This window comes from Sinocyclocheilus grahami, unplaced genomic scaffold, assembly GCF_001515645.1.
Source record: "Sinocyclocheilus grahami isolate Dianchi unplaced genomic scaffold, SAMN03320097.WGS_v1.1 scaffold75.1, whole genome shotgun sequence".
Taxonomy (NCBI): Eukaryota; Metazoa; Chordata; class Actinopteri; order Cypriniformes; family Cyprinidae; genus Sinocyclocheilus; species Sinocyclocheilus grahami.
In genome coordinates, this window is record NW_015505254.1 from 1,591,176 (window position 1) to 1,613,542 (window position 22,367).

Sequence of the window (22,367 nt, forward strand, 5' to 3'; positions counted from 1 at the left end):
GTAGCCTAGTATGAAGGGTTTCGGTTAATTTTTGTGCTGCGCGAAAGGAAACCAGACGGCAGAAAGCGGCATCCTGTTTTATTTTAGGCTTATTTTACAAAAGCACAAAAATTTGTTCTTATTGTGAATGTACACAAATAAAAGCAAACCTTTTACAATTCGAATTGTCTTTATGACTGAAAGGAGTAGTTGCTTCCACTGTTAGAAGGAAAAAATTCAAGTGATTGTGCCGGCGCCGCATGCGCGCACACAGTTAAGCTTTGCTACTTTGACAATGCAGCCTGTTCATTATCATCATAAAATACAGTCAGTCAAACATATGGAAACATATGCTCAGTTCAAATATGTAGTAAAGTCTGTGCTGTTAAGTGTTATCACAGTACCGCCGTGATGTTATGCAAAACATTTTGTTTTACGTGGATATTGGAACGCGAGTGAAGAAGGCTACATAATAAATAATATGTTGGCATTCAAGTACATCGCGAATACGGAAACATTTGATTTTGTGTCAAATGAGAGACCCAACATTGGTTTCAGTTTCGTTTTAACCTAAATGAAATTTTCAACTTGTCGTTTATATAGCTATAGATTCTTATATTTTTAATTCTTGTTCTTCTCTAAATACTGTTAATTGAAAGGATTTGTTGTGGGGTGAGGGGAACTAAAATAGCCTAGCTATGTTTACAGTGTTTATTATAATGTTTGTAAACATTTCACGTCGTCATTAGGCCTATTTCTGAATGAAATGATAAAATGCGACTTATACTCGACTTGCGTTTTTTTTCTTCTAAAAAACACTTCTTTTTTTTTTTTATACGTGTAGCGTATTTTAACCATGCAGCAAACCTTTTGAAATATTTTGATAAATTACTGAAAAAAAAATTATATATGACTTTTTAAACCGTTTAACTGATTGTATTAATCGGTCAAAAATTCTTACGGTCGGTTAACGGTTAACCGGTTAAAATGAACATCCCTAGTCACAGTGCTGCATTTATCATAAATAACATCTTTGCTTTGCACTGGGGCTAAAGCTATCGAATATTTTAGTAATCGAGTATTCTACAGAAAATTCCATCAATTAATCGAGTAATCAGATAAGAATAACTTTTTCTTTATTAAAGAGCAATATTAAAAGAGAAAATAAGACGGGTCTCTTAAAATGAACAAGTAATTTGTTCCCTTTTTAGAAAAATTAAAAAATTTTATTGCTGAAATTGCATATATTAATAACTGAAAACTAAACCCATTTAGTGCATTTAATTGCCATATTACATTCAAAATGCAAATACAAATATATAAGAATATGCAAATCTATTTCAAATTACTTTAAAAAAGGTAAACCGTACAACCAAAAACTAAGACATAAATCAGAATAATAGTAATAAAAAAATAATAATAAAACCTAAACATTGTGCATCTTAACTTTCAACTTTCAGCCTAACTACAGCTCAGGCATGACATAAGCCTTTACTGTCTTCTTAGAAGGCTTTGTGGCTTTTGTAAGAGGCAAAAATGAGTGGGCAGGAAGCTAACGTGGAACAAAAACAAGAGTCCATACACTTAACATTTATTAACATATTTTTCAGCAACATGAATTTAAAGTTATTTGGAGAATAAACCCTCTTAAATGTCTCTCTGCATACTGGTGTGTGTGTAATCCTTTAAAGGAGCATGTGGTTGCAAACACAGTGCGCTGTATGTAGTTACAGTTAATGGTAGGGATGCACCGAAATGACAATTCTGGGCTGAAACCGAGAATTCTGGATGTGCTTGGTCGAAAACCGAATAATGCTTTATATTATTTAATGAAATAAATAATTATTACAAAGTAATTTTGTAAGACTTTTTAATTTAACTAAATTTTAATGACACTGAATTAAAAAAACACAAGCCAATAAAATAACCACACTTTTATTGAAAGAAAATTGGACAGAAAATATATTAATATTAAATATCAATGTATTATTTTTATTCAGTTCTATGCAACAGAATCAGACATAACTGTTGTTGTTGTTGTTGTTGTTGTTTTTGACTAAATATCCAAATAATGTATAGTTCTGCAAATAGGGTTTTTCCTTTCTCAAAATGCGGAGGAGGTGGTACCAGCCTGATCATGTGCACACAATGTACCCACGCTTCAAGTGGCTGAAACAAACACTTTTTACACTCAACATATTTTAGGTGTTATAATAATTATAGCTATGATTAAAGAAAATGACAGTTATAAAGTTGTTTTATTTTCTCTCACCTAATGTTTTGTTATTTATTCTTAAAATAGCCTTATGAAATGTTTTCTTTTTCCTCAGAAATGCTGTGTTGTGTATCTAATTATCAAATGAAGGCATAAAACATTAATATCATTTATCTTTAAATTATTGAAAATTTAACTTTTTGGCAAACAAAGGGGATTTACTATTAAAATTAAAACATGGAAGAAATGTTGTGTCAGGGCTCTACAGTGCGACCATTTCGCAGGAGCACCTGTGCGACTGGCCCGATCAGCATATTTGTGTTTGCGCTGAGGGAGCTTCAAAGGTTCTAATATACGTACATGTTTCTGCAGCGTTGAGTAATGTATCACATACCTATCCTCTCATTATAACAAACACAGTGTTGACGGGGTGTAAATAAGAGATTCATTGTGCAGTGTAGAGAGCTTCGTCGATTATAATGGAGTTTTGTGAGATCGGGATAAACTAAGATGAGTGACAGCTTTTAATGATTATTAAGGGAGTTTGCAAATGTGATATTGATTTAATACAACAGTTCTTTAAACAAGAAGTTAATATTAAGTGACTTATATTGTCTGACAACAACACAATTGCCTTATTTTGCTCTATTTCATCAACGAAAATAGTAAAAAAAGTAAAAAAAAGTAACAGCTGATCCATTTCCATTCAAACCATTTTCTAAACCATTTCCATTCAAACACAGCGGTGATTCGTTTATGAATGAACTGCGTTTTTAAACTAATCTAGTGAGTCAATGATTCAGTTACCCATTCATAAAGACAGTCACGTACTTCGTTCCTGAATGATTCAGCTGTTCGAACGAATCAATTGAATGATTCAGTGATTTGCCGTGAATACCTTTACATTTCTGTGTGTATATGATATGAAGCTAGTTTTACTCAAATGAAACGGTGAAACGCTCATGAAGTGACCCTCAGAGCAGTTCTGGAGTTGTTCGTGTGTTTATGACCTCATTGCAGTGTTGCTAACTAATTTTCAGGGGAAGTTGCTAAAGGAAGGTTGATTTGTTGCTAAAAGTTGCTAAATGATGTTGTGATGACTAATCAACAATCAAGCTACTAACAAAGTGTCTCATTAATGGAAAAATAACAGTATTCAATTATTATTATTACTATTAAACAATTGCATATAGCAGCTAACTTAATTCCTGTAACGTGTGTACTGCTAGGCATCTTTGGTTTTCTCTTTTTGTGTAATTTAAATGGTAAATTGTGCCTTTTTATCGTTTGAGTCACTTATCAAAAGTTGCTAAAATCTGCCAAATAAATAAAAAAAAAATAGCTAAATTTGTTGCTAGGTGCTTTTGGAAGAAAAATTTGCTAGGGTAGTCTGAAAAGTTGCTCAATTTCTTAGCAACAAAATTGCTAAGTTATCAACACTGCCTCATTGAGACGGCAGATGCTGAAATCACCGCGAGCGTCAGGCGCGCTTCAGTGTGTGTGGGGTAAAGGAAAACGCGCGTCTCTGCCATTCATTCATTCATAGAGATATGATCGCGTAATATGAGTTAATAATGAGTTAATCAGATCACGCAAACCAGTGGGAAATTAATGGAAATTATGATTTTGTGTAAAGAAATATCAAGTAAACATGTATAACATGTGAGCATGAGCGGTAAATGAGCAGAATGCACATTGATAGAGTGGAATATTGAACGGAGCATCACACGGCGCAGTGATGACGGCTGGAGGAGAGTGAAACCTGAACGCTGCTGGGCGGCGCGGCGCGGCATATATTTTCGGCGGCCGAAAATTCAGTGCATCCCTAGTAAATGGACTAAACTATTCTCCTAAGCACATAATTTGCCTCGATGATTTTTTTGTATTCGAGTTACTCGAGGAATCGTTTCAGCCCTACAGTTTGCACCATCAACAGTTTTGTACTTTAAATGTCATACAGTTTTATGCCTCTGTCAATTATTTCAAGGCATTTTAAAGTGCAATGAAGGGGAATTTGCTGCTGCCGTGTGGCTTGCTTGTTTTAAATAGCTTGTGTTTAATTGCTATTGTGCTGCTGATTAAAGCTTTAGAGTTATTTTTAGCTGAGTTGCATGGGGTGACTTTGACTTGGTTAGTGGCTTTTCAATCGTTGCGTTCAATCTCTGACATTTGGGGAAAAAAGGGTCATGGAACTCTCTGCAGTGCAGGCTGTGGATGTTTTATGCAGCAGGGCGGATGACGCAAGCCCTCTCATCTCCTGAATCACACTGGGACCTTTGCTGGCCAGAGCGATCACGTTTCAGCCCCTGATTCTTCTCCACTGTCCCGCTAATGGAATCAGGGCCTTGTTGTTCTCTGGCTACATGCTGAATCTTTAATATGCAAGCCTTCGCTTGGGCATGTGTGCTAAACTTTGACATTCCAGTGCGTCTGCTCTGAGAGGACATGTGTTTGATGAACAATGAGTTGTGTTGTTTTCTCTCAGGCTCTGTTAGTGATGTGAGCGAGAGGGGTTGTGATATGGCAGAAAATCTCCTTGTTGAACTTTAGTGTCGCTACACAGAGGCTGTTAAAAGAGCAACGGTGCACCGCAGGAAAAAATCCATAAAGCCAAAGACTGCCTACATAGGTGATTGGACACTTAAGCCACGTTTAAAAATGTATGAACTGAACTGATTTCATACATCGACTAAAAAAATTATATGCTGATGACTAACACCATTAGTCGATTGATTGGTTTGTTTGTGTTTTTGTATTCGTTTATGCTTGTATGCATTTATTTATTTATTTATTCATGCATGTTTATTCATTAATTTATTCATAAAATGTTTTATTATTTTTATTTTTATATATTGGTTGACATTGATAATTATGAGCTTAATAATGATATTTAATTGTGGTTGGATGTTTCTGCATGTTTTTAGATTACTTTTGCTATCATTATATTTTATCAATATTTCATGTTTAGTTTATTGATTTGAGATTTTAGTGTGTAAAATTATTTTATTCATTTATTTTATTAAATTTTTAGATTATTACTATCATTAGCTCTTTATCGGATAGCTGCCATAACATAAAAAAGAAAAAGATCAAATTCTCTGTATCAGTAGGAATGTTATCGGTTCATTCCTAATTGAGAGCTGTGACTTGGTGTCCAAATACTTTTTGTGGCCTCTGTAATTACTGCTCATCACATTCCTCTCTGTTGTGCAGCTTTTTTTGCATACTGCATGGATAAATTGGACTGTGCTTCCTCTCATAACCATGCTTTCTGCCTATATAATAATTGAAATATTTCATTTTTTCGGTATGATTTGAAACGCTTTTAAAAACCTGCGATTGGCCTTGTTTACAATTCAAGGAAGTGATCCAGCTGCGCATGGTTGTAATTTTCCTTCTTCTGATTGCCGAGTTGGCGTTGGGTTTAAACCTCCGATCTGGTGCTTTGAGTCAGCTTCCTGGCTGCACTCTTGCCGTGGGCACATCCATCATCGTTGTGGTTTCCAAACGGATCTGGCTGGCTAAAGAGCAGGCAGGTGTGTGTGTGCACGTGTTGGGCACCCCCACCCGTGGGAATGATGTTTGCCAGATCAGGTAAATACTTCTATAATCCTCCCTGGAGCTGGGTTTTCCTAGTGTGTCTCATGCGCCTCTGCATCTGACCATTGGACCGAAGAACACACACACACACATGGGATTTGGCACAGGCGACCTGGAATTGAATTGGAAACACTGGCAGTGGGCAGCAGTTAAGAACTGTGTGTCCTTGAGGTCTTGTTTTGTGGAGTCACAGCAATGCTTGCTTTTTCAAAGACGCATCAAAAAAGTAATTCTGCTCAACACCTGCTATTTGCACCAGACTATTTGCTTTGGTCTGTAACTTTAGGCTGTACTATGGTGCTAGGGGTGGGTGATACAAGCAAAAATGGCACAATATTTAAGAAAAATAAATGTTTTTATTATGAATGAATGTATATATAATATATGAACATATATTTTATTATTATAAATTATTTATACATATATTCACACATTTGAACATTCTTCCTATTTCTACTGTCATGAATATTCATTTTAATTTTAATATTTATATTTATTTAAATATGTCTTTGTCATTGCTTTTTTAAAACGAAGCAAATAAATATATAGGCTTCTCACTTTTAGTTGATAATAGTCGTGTTAGCAACAATATCTAAGGGGACACAGCCTTTTTTTCTTTAATGTACAAGCTTTTTTTGCTCTTTGATTGAACGCCCATTCCCCGCCATAAAGCACTGTTTTGCATAATTGCAGTAGAACATTTATACTAGTCTATGTAGTTTCATTTGGTATATTACCCACCCTTACTATGCTATATAGTTTCAGTGGAAGCAAAAGAGTTTTGTTGAATGATGTTCAGCCCTGCCATCATTTACCTTTCAGAATCATGTCCATTGTCTGTGCACTGAGTTCTTACTGTGGGGGAGAACGTGCCGTGTACGTGGTACAGATCAGCTGTTTTACAGCCCTCTGTAAACTCTGTGAGCATGAGATAGTCGCTGTTTTAATTAATTGCATGATGTGCTCTCTCTCCAAGGGCTTGTTAGTAATGTTTTGTTCAAGGTGTTGTCATTATGGGTCCTGTCGGAGACGGTGGCCTGTACTGGCTGTGAACAGGATGCTAAACATTTGGTGGTGTTAAGAAAATCATAGTACAAATCCATTTCTCTAAAGGACAAAAACAAGAGTTTGAGATTCTGCATTTGCATTTCACTGGGTTGTTAAATTATCATTTTGTCTTTTGTCTTTGCAGAGGGAGTTCCTCAGGTCTTCTACTTCGGCCCTTGCGGGAAGTACAATGCTATGGTTCTGGAACTGCTTGGGCCCAGTCTGGAGGACCTTTTTGACCTCTGCGACCGCACATTCTCCCTCAAGACCGTCCTAATGATGGCTATTCAACTGGTAAGCGTCTGGTCAGAGAGACTGTTAGCTTTTTTCAGCAATTTTGGTTTGTCTCATTACACATTTAGGATTTCTTTTGGCTGTTTTCTAAATGATCTCTAGGAATCGTTCAGCTCTGGCATGTTTTTGTTGGATTTTTTTTTATTTTTTATTTTTTTTACCTTTTTTGGTTTTTGGTCTAGAATGTCCTTAACAGCATCTTCCTTGTTTTTTTTTTTTTTCAGATAACACGGATGGAGTATGTTCATACGCGGAGCTTGATATATCGAGATGTCAAGCCAGAGAATTTTTTGGTGGGGCGGCCGGGGTCTAAGAGGCAGCACACCATTCATATCATTGACTTCGGCCTTGCCAAAGAATACATAGACCCCGAGACCAAAAAACACATCCCATACCGAGAGCATAAGAGCCTGACTGGCACTGCCCGGTATATGAGTATCAACACACATTTGGGAAAAGGTGTGCACTAAATACTCTCCTTTCATTTTCCTATGAAAACCAGCCTTGTGTTTCCAAAATGATAATTTTCTAGATTTTTTTTATTTTTATTGATTTCTTGGACGAAGGGGAAAAATAATCAAATCAGCAACCCACCTTAAATTACATACTTTCATTTTCTTGAGTGACTCATATTTATGTAACCCACTTAATCGTGTAGTTTTAAATATATCAGTCTCACTTTACAGCGAAAATGTACCTGTTGTGTCCATCAGTATGACGTGTAACAGTTGTTGTTTTTCTTCCCCCTCAGAACAAAGCAGAAGGGATGATCTAGAAGCACTGGGCCATATGTTTATGTACTTCCTGAGAGGCAGTTTGCCCTGGCAGGGCTTGAAGGTTTGCACTTTTCTACTACCCATTCTTGAAATGATTTCTTTTCGTTTTGATCTTTGCAACCTTTTTGTGGTATTAATAAAGGAATCCTCAGGTCTATGCACGTGTACAATACTGCTGAAAATGTTAGGGTGGTAAGATTTTTTTAAATGTTTTTGACATAAGCCATTTATGTTCACCAAAGATGCATTTATTTGATCAAAAATAAAATAAAAGCAATATCAATATTAAATGAAAAAAGTTTTTCACAAGTGTGTCACATGATCCTTTGGGTATCATTCTAATATGCTGATTTGCTGCTCAAGAAACATTTCTTATCAATGTTGAAAATGATGTTGCTGATTTTTTTTCATGATACTCTTCAGTATTATTTGATGAATTAAAAAGTTTTTGAAAGAACAGCATTTATTAGAATTTTTTTTTACATTACAAATGGCTTTGCTGTTACTTTTGAATGCATCCTTGCTAAATAAACCCATTAATTTCTTTCAAGAAAAGTCTTACTGACCCCAAATTTTTTGAACTAGTGTAACTGAGAAGTGTGATGACATGGCAATAAATGCAGATATCAGCTGCTCGTGTTGTGCTTCAGCTGCTCAGCCATGTGTCATAGAGCAGTGAGTCACATGGCCGTAGCGGTTGCTTCTGAACGCACACAGGTGTTAGAAGCTCTGCACTTGCATGCTGAAGTACTGTCTCTCACCCCATTGTTAATTCATCACTTCAAGTGATTACATGGAAGGCATATGACAGTAGGGTGAGAATGAAAAAGTCAATGTTAAAAAAAAAAAAAGTAAAATAATCTTCTTTTGTTGTGCGAGTCATTGCCTATTCAATAAAACTAGCCAGAGGCAAAATCATGCCCTGGATTTATGTGTTGCATATGCTTAATTACATTTCAGCCAGGTTTAGTCTTTCATGAAGAGTTTGTTGGTGAGAAACCATTTGTGTGTTTTCCATACAGGCGGACACACTGAAAGAACGTTACCAGAAAATTGGGGACACCAAGCGAGCTACGCCGATCGAAGTGCTATGTGAAAGTTTCCCAGGTTAGTGCCGTCCATTCGGTTATGTCAAGCACAGTAGCGTGTGAATCGTTTCCCTGAACTAACTCCATTTCTGTTTTCTGTTCAGAGGAAATGGCCACCTATCTGAGATATGTGAGACGACTGGACTTTTTTGAGAAACCAGATTACGACTACTTGAGGAAGCTCTTCACAGACCTCTTTGACAGGAACGGCTACGTCTTCGATTACGAGTACGACTGGGTCGGCAAGCCTCTCGTGAGTGTTTGTTTCCTCCACAGATATTTCCTCAATGCTTTTCTTGTGTACTTCAACTGTCAAAGGCCTTTGTCATGCTACGTTGGGTTTATTTCCAAATGTATGAGTGTGAGAGACATGCTCAATGGTGAGATCATTGTTGTCTTTTACAGCCTACACCTATAGGCCCCATCCCCACAGACACACCCCAGCCGAGCAGCAGAGAAAAAGCACAACCGCAGACCAAAAACCAGGTGAGTTGGGTGCACAGTTAAACTCGGAGTGGATCTACTTAAGGGAAGTACGCTATACACTTTTTATTCACCCTAGGTGGTCGTAGTGTACATCTCATTCACTCCAGTGCAGTGTAGGATGTATCTTACACACTCAAAGCCAGATATAGTATTTCCCGCCCACTGTTCTTCTTTAGATATGCAACCAATCAGAATAAGCCCTGATGCTTTTGGTCATACACATTGATGACAGAGGAAAAGTTGTTGGAGGAGTTGCTCAAGTTTGGTGTGATGTTACAGTTGTGCAATGCAGTTTTTGAACATCATTCGTGTGATTAATTAGTGGGATGGAAGGCTGGTTAGTTGTGCCTTGCTTGGTGTAAACAAATCTGTTTTAGTGGCCAGTTGCTTAGAGACAACGTTCTCTGCTGCTGAATCAAAATGCTTTCGGTTCAGTAGCGGGATCAGCACTGTCTCCACTTTTTCTGTAGGGCATTAATGTTCTGACTGGAGATGAGGGCCATATGGTGAAAGTCCGTGAATATCATGTTCCCACATCTGTTTTTATCTTGTTATCTTGATGATTATGACAATGTGAACAAGACAGGAATTCCTCAATAATGATTCAAAAGTTTGTTGACAATAATATTTTTAAATATTTTTGGAAGAAGTCAAAAATGTTTGTTTCCTAAGTCTCAAAAATACAATAAAACTGTAATATTGTGAAATATTATTAGTTCTACATTTTCTATTTTAATGTATTTTACAATGTAATTTTTTCTTGTAATGTCAAAGCTGAATTTTCAGCAGCCATTATTATAGTTTTTTTAGTCACGTGATCCTTCAGAATTCATTCTAATATGCTGATTTGGTGCTTAAGAAACATTTCTTATCATCAGTGCAGCTTAATATGTTTGTGGAAACAGATGCATTTTTTTCAGGATTCTTTGATAAAGTTCAAAAGAACAGCATTTATTTGGAAATATAAATATTTTGTAACATGTCTTTACTGTCACTTTTGATCAGTTTAATGCATCCTTGCTGAAGAAAAGTATACATTTCTTCTGCTTCAAAAAAAAAAAACACTTATGGAACCTTTGGACGGTAGTGTACTCGTTTTTAAATTTGTCTTTGTCTGGATTTTGTGTTCTTGCTGTCATTACGCAACTCCAGCACATACACCATTTCTTGGTGGCTCATCCATGTTCCAGTGAAATCCCAAAATAAAGTGTTGCCAAAATGTGCCCCTGTTCCCAATATACAGTGGGTACGGAAAGTATTCAGACCCCCTTAAATTTTAAAACAAGACAATGACCCTAAGCGCACAGCTAAAATAACGAAGGAGTGGCTTCACAACAACTCTGTGACTGTTCTTGAATGGCCCAGCCAGAGCCCTGACTTAAACCCAATTGAGCATCTCTGGAGAGACCTAAAAATGTCTGTCCACCAACGTTTACCATCCAACCTGGCAGAACTGGAGAGGATCTGCAAGGAGGGATGGCAGAGGATCCCCAAATCCAGGTGTGCAAAACTTGTTGCATCTTTCCCAAAAAGACTCATGGCTTTATTAGATCAAAAGGGTGCTTCTACTAAATACTGAGCAAAGGGTCTGAATACTTAGGACCATGTGATATTTCAGTTTTTCTTTTTTAATAAATCTGCAAAAATGTCAACAATTCTGTGTTTTTCTGTCAATATGGGGTGCTGTGTGTACATTAATGAGGAAAAAAAATGAACTTGAATGATTTTAGCAAATGGATGCAATATAACAAAGAGTGAAAAATTTAAGGGGGTCTGAATACTTTCCGTACCCACTGTACATCCACTAACAAACAGAGAGTGTTCTTCAGTGCAGCACAGAATGCCACCCTTCATTCATGTGACATCTTTAAATAAAATATATCAAATGTGTACTGATGTACATCCACTAACATATAGCTGCAATTTTGCTTGTTTTATTAAAAATCCCAGTTTAACCCAGAGTATCTCTGCATTCATTTCATGCTACAAGAGCATAAAATGAGCTTAAAAGTCTGGTGGAAGATTGTTGTACATATATGTGCCCCTCTGCTTGTACTTGCATGTCTTTAAAAAACTATGTTAAAAGTTATAATGGTAGTGTTCATGTCATTATTTGTATAAAAAATATATATATATATATTTCTGCATGTTTGCTGGGTTGTTTATTTTTTCTCACGCTGTTTTTTTTTCTTTATATCCATTAGTTTGTGTCATTCACTTCTAACATTTATCTTAGTAATTGAGCAAACTTCTGCATGTGAGATGTCTTCTTTTTAATGTTTTATTTTTCGTTTGTTTGTGTTTACTCACCCACTGCCCCTTCCCATCATACCTCAAAATCTCCATCCATCTCACCCCGCCCACCCTCCATGCTTCTCCGCCCAAAATGCTTCTTCCACTGTCGATCAGTCGCCCGAGCCCAAAGGAAGTGAGTCCCAGCTCACTCCAGTGACCAATAAGGAGACTCTGGGGTCGCAACTCACGGCCGAGAGGCTGGGGGGCTCAGTGCAGGTACTGCTTGCTCGTGGTGTTTTTTTGAGTGAGCATGGCTGCTTTTCTCTGTTTCGCACACTCATTCATCTGTGACGCTTAGCTTGGCTCCTTTAGGCTCTGAACACACTACAGATGGCGGCAGTGCCGTTCCTTGGAGATACCATGTGTTTTAAATAGAAGCCATCAAGCATTTTAGCTGGAGAGCAGCTCACGGTGTGATAGGATCTAATGGATGCTGATAGATTTCAAAAGAGAAACTCTTATGTGGTGCATTTGAAAGGCACTTGATAAGACACATGTGCCACCTAGTGTTGGGTTTTTGGAATGATTTCCCATGGTTCAAACACAGATAATTATGTCTTTTGAATGTAATCATCTTAAGGACAGGGTTATTATAGTTTTGAATTTATAATTTAGTTTTTACTTCTCTGTTGTTTTCAATTTGTCTTTACAAATGAGTTTTTGTGTTTAGTTTGGGTTTTAGTTATTTAAAAGATTTCTAGTTTATCTGTTTTTGTTTTACTGCCAAATCTATTTAGAGTAGAATACTTTTTTTTACTTTAGATTTTATATTAGTTCTGGAGCCATGAAAATGTGTTTTGGTTTATTTTCAATTTTTCAGTTTTGTGATGCACTAACATTCAAAAGTTTGGGATATATTTATTTTTTAGGTTTTAAATTTTTTTTTTTTTACATTTTGCTTACCAAGGCTGCATGTCTTTCATCAAAAAAAAAAACAGTAATATTGTGAAACATTAAAATAAATACAATTATTTTTCCCATTGAATATCATATAAATGTATTCCTTTGGCAAAGCTGAATTTTCAGCAGCCATTACTAAGCAATTACAATTATTCTATAATTATATTTTGGTGCTAAAAAACATTGTTCTGCTAAATATTTTTGTAGAAGCTGATATTCATTTTTTTTTTCAAGGTTATTTGATGAATACAAAATTCAAAAGAACTGCATTTGTTCGAATTTGAAATATTTTGTGACATTATAAACACTTTTACTCTCACTTTTGGTAAACGTAATGAATCCTAGATGAATAAAAATATTAATTTCTTTAAAAAAACAACAACATATCGATCCCAAACCTTTGAACATTAGTGTATAAGAAAAAATATTTTGTTTTCATTAATAATCATAACACTGCTTCAGCACAAAGATTCCAGTTACAAGTTCTACAAAATTATTTTTTTTTATGGGTTGAATATGAGAGGCCCAAACAAACTTTTTTTTTTTAATGTTTTTTTATAACTGGAATGTTGCAGTGTAGTCACATTTTCTACCTAAAAAAAAAAAAGAAGATGACTAATTTGAATGATCACATATTCACAGTATACTTTGCTTCCTCCCTTTTCCCATATATGTGTATAATCTTTAAGGATGAGTGTTGTGGTTGCACAAGTTGGTTGTGGTAAATTTATTAGGAAGTACTTTGTGTTTTATCTGTCAATTTATATTTTGATGAAATGGCAGTCAGTACATTTGTTTATTAGATTAATTCACATACTTTGAAAGAAGTGTGCTCTTTTGGTCATATGAATCTCATATCTTTAATATTTACAATTCACAGTTTTTAATGACCCATTACAGGATGCATATGTTTCTTTAGAGTGTAAATTGTGACTTTCAAATGTCACACACTGAAGTAAATAGTTCAGTTCTTGGGATTGCATGACATGTTTTTATTGTTTCTGTCTGTGTGATCTTCAGGTCATGAGCTCCACGAATGGAGAGCTGAACACAGACGACCCAACTGCAGGACACTCCAACGCTCCCATCACTGCACCCGCTGAAGTAGAGGTGGCAGATGACACAAAGTACGTTTTTTATCACCAGAAGTCCCCCAATGGTGTTCCTAAAATAGCAAATCAGTTTTCATTGTTAAAAAAATAATATTCTGAGTGTAAAAGTGTTTGTATACAAATTACATAAAGTAATGCAGCATATTAATTGCTGACACCTTTTCACTCATTGTATTATTAGTTTGATATTATCCCTGTATGTGGGTTGAGATGAATCATAACAGACCAATTAATCACTGTAAAATCATCTTTGCCATCTTTGTTACCATTGGTTGTCACTGCTCGTTTGCATAAATGTTTCAATGCTGGATATGCCAACTTTGCATCGTTATAGCTCTTAAATTCTAATTGAAAATAAATTATTTATGAATTGCTAATTTTGTCTCTGCAAATTGCTATATGAATGTCCCTTTACTGCTTTAATGTCCCTCATTATGCCTCATTATTTCCATTTTTTTTATTTTTTTGTCTGTAGTAAATTTTGCTCTGATTTTCTTTTAGGTGCTGTTGTTTTTTTAAGAGAAGAAAGAGGAAAGCTCTTCAGAGGCACAAGTGAAGCGCACTCTTTGAAAAGAACTTGAAACATTCTGGTCACTGTTAAGTTTGAAATGCAAGCAAATACACAGATCTCTCTCTCGCTGTCTTTCTCTCTTTCTCTCCATCTCTCTCTGTCCCCATCACACTTTCTTTCATAGATGCTTCACCACTTAATGGAGTGCAAAGGAATGATGTTGACTGTCCAACAGACTCTGGTTCCTACCAACAAAAAAAAAAGAGAATAATGAAGATACATAATCACACAAGATGGAAAGATGATGATATAAGACCACAGTGTGTGAAAAGATGCTGTTTGAAATGTTTATTGTTTGTTGATCAGGGGACGTTACATCAGTGAACAAATGATTTAAGTTTTCTTAGAAATAGATCTTATTTGTGATTAAAAACGTGAGGGCAGGAGTCGCCTCTGCACTGGGAACGACCCCAACTAAATTACAAAATAACAGGACACATTTCATCTCAACCAAACTCTGGAGTCTTTTTTTTCTTCCTGTAATTTAAATTTTTTATTTTTTATTTTTTAAAGGAATCCTTGGGTTGTGAAGCAGTTGTAGTGTCCTGGAAATGCTTTCTTTTTGTCCTTTTGTCTTTTAAAAAAATATATAAATTCTTCAATTTTTTTCTGTTATTGTGGACTCTGTAGCACAGTTCCTGGCCTCAGGTACTGTGGGGGACGGAGAGACAAATGGATATTATTCTCTTGTCATTGTTGTTATTGCACTTTTGGAAAAAAAGAAGACAAAGTGGGCTTGAAATGAAACGACGAGACAACCGACAGACTATATAAACTTATGTGGGAGCGCATCCCGCACAGGGCTGATATCTGTTCAAGGACCGTTTAAGGAAAAGAAGAAAAATATGTTCTTGTTTTATTTCTCACATCAAAGTTTATTTACCAGGAAATCATAGTTTGTGCCTTTCCAAGTAAAATGTTTCAAATTTAAGCAAGTGTTCTGCACTGATATTTTTTTGAGTGATTGCATTGTTTATTTTAAATGTTTGATGGTTATGACTATTGTTGTAGAATCTATGTTTTGGACAGTTCCTGTGTGTGTGTGTGTGTGTGTATATATACACACACACAGGGACTTTAAAGACATCACATTCTACATACATAGACAATTATATGGAGTTGGGTGCAAATTTTTGCCCATTCATCCAGTAGAGCAGAGCTGTCCAAACTCAGTCCTGGAGGGCCGGTGTCCTGCAGAGTTTAGCTCCAACTTGCCTCAACACACCTGACTGGAAGTTTCTATGCCTAGTAAGAGCTTGATTAACTGGTTCAGGTGTGTTTAATTAGGGTTGGAGCTAAACTCTGCAGGACACCGGCCCTCCAGGACCGAGTTTGGACAGCCCTGCGGTAGAGCATTTGTGGGGGTCAGGCACTTATGTTGGACGAGAAGGCCTGGCTTGCAATCTCCATTCCCAAATGTGTTGGATGGGGTTTAGGTCAGGGCTCTGTGTGGGCCAATCAATTTCTTCCATGCCAAACTTATCCAACCATGTCTTTATGGATCTTGCATTGTGCTTTAGGGCACAGTCATGCTGGAATAGAAAAGGGTGTTCGCCAAACTGTTCCCACAAAGTTGGAAGCAAAGCATTGTTCAAAAATGTCTTGGTATGCTAAAGCATTAAGATTTCCCTTCACTAAAGTAAGAGGCATAGTCCGACCACTGAAAAAAAGCCCATAACAGTATCCCTCCTCCACTAAACTTAATAATTGGCACAATGCAGTTAGGAAGACCCACCAGACTGCCAAACAGGAAAGTGAGTTTCCACTGCTCCGGTGTCCAGTTGCAGCGTGCTTTACACCACTCGATGCTTGCTATTGTACTTGATGTGAGGCTTGCAAGCAGCTGCTTGGCCATGGAAACCCATTCCATAAAGCCTCCTCCACAGGGTTTCTGTGCTGATATTAATGCCAGTGGAAGTTTGTAACTCTGCAGCTATGGAGTCAGCAAAGCGTTGGCGACTTTTACACACCACGCACCTCAGCACTCAATGACCCCACTCTGTGACTTAACATGGTCTCATGCTTCGTAGCTGAGTTGCTGCTGTTCTTAAACAATTCTGCTTTTCAATAATACCACTTACATTTGACCGTGAGATATCTAGCACAGATGAGCTCTTCAGAACAGCACATTTCTTTTACAAATATTTGTAAATGCAGACTGCAAGGCTACATGCTTAATTTTATATACCTGTGGCAGTGGATCTGATTGAAACACATACATTTTATAATTATGAGGTGTGTCCAAAATACTTTTGTCCATATAGTGTGTGTGTGTGTGTGTGTGTGTGTGTGTGTGTATAAAACAAAAGTAATTAAGATTTAATTAAAAGTTAATGGGATTTAATTAAATTGCAATTCATAAGCTGCTGACTCATTAATTTACCTGCTGGTCATTCGTATTAGACTCATTTAGTACTTGGTGTATTTTAAATGCTAGATGTGACATAATCATTACTTTATGATGAATGTCTGGGGTATTGTCACATGTCATATGACCGTATGTTCAGAGTCATCTGTGCATCAGATCTTGTGAGGTTTAAAAAAAGAATAGTTATCAGGCGATTGGTTTAGTCATCTGTTAACACATTAGGGTTAATAGATTCTGCATTTTTATTTTAGGAACACTAACACCGTCTGTTTCAAACTACAAAAACATTTGAAGCTGTAGATGTCCATTGTAAAATAATCATATTATTAAGTTCTAAAGGTTTTTACTTTATCAGCTTTTATTGGTTACGCGCAGAACAAAAATTGATTTTGTTTTACTAAAACATATTTGTGTTGTTTGATTGCTTATTCCTCCGCTTCTTATGCCAAAACTTGACTCAAGCGCGCCTAGCAATGCTCCAGCAACCACCTATGGGTTAATATATTAGAAATATATAAATTGATTGAATTATTTAGGTTTATTGCTTTTATTTAGTTATTTTTGCACTTGATTTATATATGTTAACTTCTTTTTTTGTGTGTAGCCTAGCTAAGTTTTGGTTGCTAGAACTTCCCTTTAAATTGAAGTTCTGATAATGTGCTGTTTTCGTTTACAGAGTCAAAGTTGACGTTGGTAGATTGTCCTTTCCTCTTTTAAAAAGAGGGCATGTGCTGTCTATTAAAATCGTGTCATAGTAACATCCCCTTTCCCTGGATAGCGTGGGTGTGAGATGGAGAATTAAAACCGAAAACGGGCACTGCTGGATGCAAACAATCAGTGGCAGCAACCATTTCACTTTTACTTCTAAACTTAAGCATCACTCTGATCCTTTTCAGTGGGATTCAGGGTTCAGTTCTATTCAGTCGTTTGACTCATTGCTAGCTGCGCTTAAGAGAGTCGCTCTTTCTTTACCGTTTCCTTCATTCACGATGTCCGATCAGCCGCTAACTTTACCCGTGTGCAGGCGCCTGACGTACGCCGTGGGGCATTTCTTCAACGACCTCTGCGCGTCTATGTGGTTCACATATTTACTGGTGTATTATCACTCGGTTCTCGGTTTCAGGGATACGAACGCAGGTGCGCTGCTGCTGGTCGGTCAGATCGCGGACGGGATCTGCACTCCGCTCATCGGTTACGAGTCCGATCGGACCCCAGGATGTGGGAAGTATGGGAAAAGAAAGACCTGGCATTTAGTGGGTAAGAGTGTGAGTTCAAACTTGCAGCTGTGTTTGTAACTACAATAAATTGACTGTTTCGATCGATTCTTGTCTGATATATTTCTTGAATTTTTACTTCCATAGGATTACGGTTATAAAATAAAAGCAAGTTGCCATGGTGCTTTACAATAATCTGTAGTAGGGGTATTCCGCCGAAACCCCATTAAAAAATCCCTGCAAACTTCAAGATTCATATTCAAAGCAAACGGGGAAATTAGACGGAAGCTGGTCAGCTGTAGTCAGGGGACTGTCAGATGCACTTTCCACGAATAGGCTACAAAATAAAGCTTTGCAACTTAAAAACGGAAGTGTTTCCCCAATTAATTGATCGTAAATTTCAGAAACTCGAGCTAAATTTTGATTTCTACACATTTTGTACGTGGTTCGTGTGTTTGGCGTTATACATCAATAGGGAAATATTTGAAGCTGACAAAACTAAAGAATTATAAAAATGTAAGAATGGGAAACAGGTTTGCAAATTTAGCCTTAAGCTGTCACTTAGTAGCACCACTGCAACAAAGGGTTGGGTTATAGTTATAAATACTTTACCAGTTTCAATATTTATGAAATATATTTACCATAAATTAAAGAAAGGTATTTGTTTTGTATCTTTGTTTTTCTCACAATGACTTTGGTAACAGGCACTACAAATGCAAACAACCAACGTCATGCTGCAGAAAATGGTCCTGAGTGTCATTATTACACAGCACTAACTGTTCAGTTTACTGTCCATTTCCTCCCAGGAACAATAAGCGTGTTTGCCTCCTTTCCCTTCATATTCAATCCCTGCATTGGATGTGATGAGAAAACCCCACAGACCACAGGACTGATTTATGCCATCCCATTCATCATTATCTTCCAATTCGGCTGGGCTGCTACCCAGATATCCCATCTGTCGCTCATTCCTGAACTGGTCACATGTGAGCACGCCAAAGTGGAACTAACATCATACAGGTACAGTATCACTACCTCCTCAAGTCAAACAACCAATGTAGAGCAATAATGTTGCCAAACTTTAAGGTCTTAAGGTCAGTGACACTATTAGCAACATTTTGTCTTGGAAATATAAACAGGAAAACAACTATAAAATGGTTTTCTCATTTTAAAGTTGGAATGCAATGAAAAATCACCCTAGCTATTTTTTTAAATTCATGTTATCTTTTTGTTTTATTCTTCTTATTGTCTGCACCCATCCAATCAACAACCGATAGTTAGAACCAAGTTCCTGCCTACATTTTCCTTTTTCAATAATCTGCTACACTTCAATCTATGTCAGAATACGGAAGAATAACCACTAACGTATATTTCAATGTGACTTTAAATTAAACTTTGGCTTTCATGGAAGACATTTTGTGGCCTTATTTAACTTTGTTATTGATATACATAAAATTGTTTGCTTTCCTTAACAGGTATGCTTTTACAGTGGTGGCAAACATTGCGGTATATGCTGTGGCGTGGATCTTGTTCCACTTCCAATCCCAACATACAGAAGACCCATCGATTTCCCAGAGTCTGGGCTGGGTTGATGTTCTCACATTCAGAGTGAGTAAATGCAAATATACACCCAATTTAGAGATCAGTTTGACAGATTTAGTACTTTGATTGTCTGTTTTCAGCTTGATAGAAATCATGAGTTAAAGAGATTTTCCACCCCAAAATAAAAATTCTCATCTTTCCAAACCTGTATGACTTTCTTCTTTTGAAAATAATAAAAGAAGATATTTTGAAGAATTTTGGTAACCAGTTTCCGTTCCCATTAATTTCCATTGTATGGACAAAAAATATAATGGAAATCAATAGGAACGGAAACTGTTTGGTTACCAGCATTCTTCGAAATATAATCTACTATTTAATTTCTTTGTAAAATCTGCTTTATCTTTGTTGTGACAGTATCTGGCACTCATAATATGGGCCATCGGTACTGTTACCTCCGTCATCTTTCACCTGGGCACTAAGGAAGAAGGAGTCCAGCCTCAGGAGAGTGAAGAGACTGGGAAATCTCAGCCTCCAATCCCCAGCTCTTCCCAAATCTCCGGACCCCTGCTACTGTGGAAACACTGGCTCATTGAGCCTGCCTTCTATCAGGTGATCTCATGGAGATCTGATCAACACACACACAAAAAGCTTTATTTATGTGTACACTACAAACAAGTAAAAATCCATCTAATTATGAAATATTTCACAGTATGCTGTTGAAAAACAATAAAGGTATATATTTTTTCCTACTCCAGGTAGCAGTACAATATATGTGCACAAGACTGATTGTAAATTTGTCCCAAACATACATCCCAATGTATCTGACAAACTCCTTATCACTTCCAAAGGTGAGAAACATGACACTTACCAATACAAAATCCAACCAAAGTTTTTTTGGGGGGATCATCAAAATCCAGTAACCATGAGAATATTAAAGGGATAGTTCACCTAAAAAGAAACATTTCTAATTGTCATTTACTCTAAAACTATTAATAAATCTCTCAACCCTAATAAAAATGACAAAAGCACATAACAAAATTATAAAAACTTAAACTAAAATGAAAACTAAATATCTAAAAAATTTCATTTAAAAATATGAATAAACACTATAACGGTATGTAAATAACATTAAAATAACTGTGGAACACAAAAGATGTTTTTGATCATGCAATGAGCGCCAAACGGATCCAATGGAACAATGGAGCGCATTGACTTTCATTACTTAGACAAAGAAACTAATATTAACTTAGTGTATTTGTACTTTTAATTACAATACCACATGTGTACAGTGAAGCTGGTTTTTCCAGCATTGAACTGGCACAATAAAGCAGATGTAAAACTGAGCAGAAAATCCTCTCTTTTTTGCAGAACTACATTGCAGCTGTTCCCCTGGTCATGTACGTCAGTGGGTTTGTGTCTTCTCTGGTTATGAAGCCTGTTAACAAATGGATCGGCACCTCTGTAGGTTTTCACAGTTTCACTCACTGCTTCAACATACTGTGACTCAAAATACCTCATATTTAATTTCTGCCTTTGCAGATGGCCTATTTTATAGGCCTTGTGCCCATAATGGCATTTTCCTTTTGGGTTTTGGTGGACACAAACATGGGTACACGGGTTTATGGAGCCGCCGTGCTGCTGGGAGCTGGATCTGCTGTCATTCTGGTCATGTCACTGTCCATGACTGCCAAACTCATCGGCGATCAAAGAGTATGTGATGATATCAAGTGATAACTTATAAACCTATTTTTGAGGGGCTTTGCACACATCAGATGCAATTAATGCAAGTCATTGGTTGGTTATCAGCTTTTTTATTCATTCTGAGCTTTAAAATGTGCTCATTCAGTTCCTGAGCGAATGGACTTCAAATAAAATATGCAGGGCTCCCAAACTGCGATTGAAAATGGTTGCAAAAATGACAAAAACATTTCTGACCGTAAATTTTAAAATCTAAAATCAGTCAGACAAACTTTGTGTTTGTCCACATGTGGTTTCGTCAGATATGATCTCTTTACCGAACACAATGTTCCCCAGCGTTTCTTTGCAGCAGTGAGCACAGCACAAGCAGTAATGCCCATTTAGCCAACAAATGACCCTTATGAACTCTTTTTAAAGGAATAGTGAAAAATGAGAATTTAGCATTACATCACTTGTTCACCAATGGATCCACTGCAGTGAATGGGTGCCGTCAGTTTGAGAGTTCAAACAGCTGATAAAAACATCACAATGATCCACAAGTAATCTACATAACTACAGTCCATCAATTAACATCTTATTGTGACGTGAAAAGCTGCATGCTTGCGAGATACAAATCCACCATTAAATGTTTAGGACGTTTTCACTTATAAACGGTGCTATATCTGTGCATATTTCTCTCCTGATTCAGACAAGATGAGTTTTTCAACTTGTACATTTATTCTTTTAAGGTTGATTTGGCTTTAAGCAAAATGTGTCATTTTAGAAACATGATATACAGTGGGTACGGAAAGTATTCAGACCCCCTTAAATTTTTCACTCTTTGTTATATTGCAGCCATTTTTTCCTCATTAATGTACACACAGCACCCCATATTGACAGAAAAACACAGAATTGTTGACATTTTTGCAGATTTATTAAAAAAGAAAAACTGAAATATCACATGGTCCTAAGTATTCAGACCCTTTGCTCAGTATTTAGTAGAAGCACCCTTTTGATCTAATACAGCCATGAGTCTTTTTGGGAAAGATGCAACAAGTTGTTCACACCTGGATTTGGGGATCCTCTGCCATCCCTCCTTGCAGATCCTCTCCAGTTCGGTCAGGTTGGATGGTAAACGTTGGTGAACAGCCATTTTTAGGTCTCTCCAGAGATGCTCAATTGGGTTTAAGTCAGGGCCCTGGCTGG

The 22,367-nt window shown here is 36.7% G+C and overlaps 2 protein-coding genes across 4 annotated transcripts in view; both read left to right on the forward strand.

The window, feature by feature from the left end:
* The window catches only part of csnk1g2b (casein kinase 1, gamma 2b), a 31,375-nt gene extending 16,780 nt beyond the window's left edge, over nt 1-14,595 (forward strand). For 2 of the 3 annotated variants that reach the window (XM_016273056.1, XM_016273057.1), the window contains 9 exons: nt 6,987-7,135; nt 7,360-7,594; nt 7,887-7,972; nt 8,934-9,018; nt 9,104-9,252; nt 9,405-9,485; nt 11,895-11,996; nt 13,701-13,807; nt 14,294-14,595. In XM_016273056.1, the coding sequence (XP_016128542.1) occupies nt 6,987-7,135; nt 7,360-7,594; nt 7,887-7,972; nt 8,934-9,018; nt 9,104-9,252; nt 9,405-9,485; nt 11,895-11,996; nt 13,701-13,807; nt 14,294-14,348 (1,049 nt within the window). In that variant the 3' untranslated portion in view covers nt 14,349-14,595. The remainder of the gene's footprint in view (nt 1-6,986; nt 7,136-7,359; nt 7,595-7,886; nt 7,973-8,933; nt 9,019-9,103; nt 9,253-9,404; nt 9,486-11,894; nt 11,997-13,700; nt 13,808-14,293) is intronic. The other variant, XM_016273058.1, reaches the window with a different exon arrangement.
* Nucleotides 14,596-17,522: 2,927 nt separating this feature from the next.
* Nucleotides 17,523-22,367, forward strand: part of mfsd12b (major facilitator superfamily domain containing 12b) — an 8,437-nt gene continuing 3,592 nt past the window's right edge. The window contains exons 1-7 of the mRNA XM_016273055.1: nt 17,523-17,988; nt 18,752-18,962; nt 19,418-19,550; nt 19,899-20,093; nt 20,240-20,332; nt 20,853-20,945; nt 21,024-21,194. Coding sequence (XP_016128541.1) covers nt 17,556-17,988; nt 18,752-18,962; nt 19,418-19,550; nt 19,899-20,093; nt 20,240-20,332; nt 20,853-20,945; nt 21,024-21,194 — 1,329 coding nt within the window. The 5' untranslated portion in view covers nt 17,523-17,555. The remainder of the gene's footprint in view (nt 17,989-18,751; nt 18,963-19,417; nt 19,551-19,898; nt 20,094-20,239; nt 20,333-20,852; nt 20,946-21,023; nt 21,195-22,367) is intronic.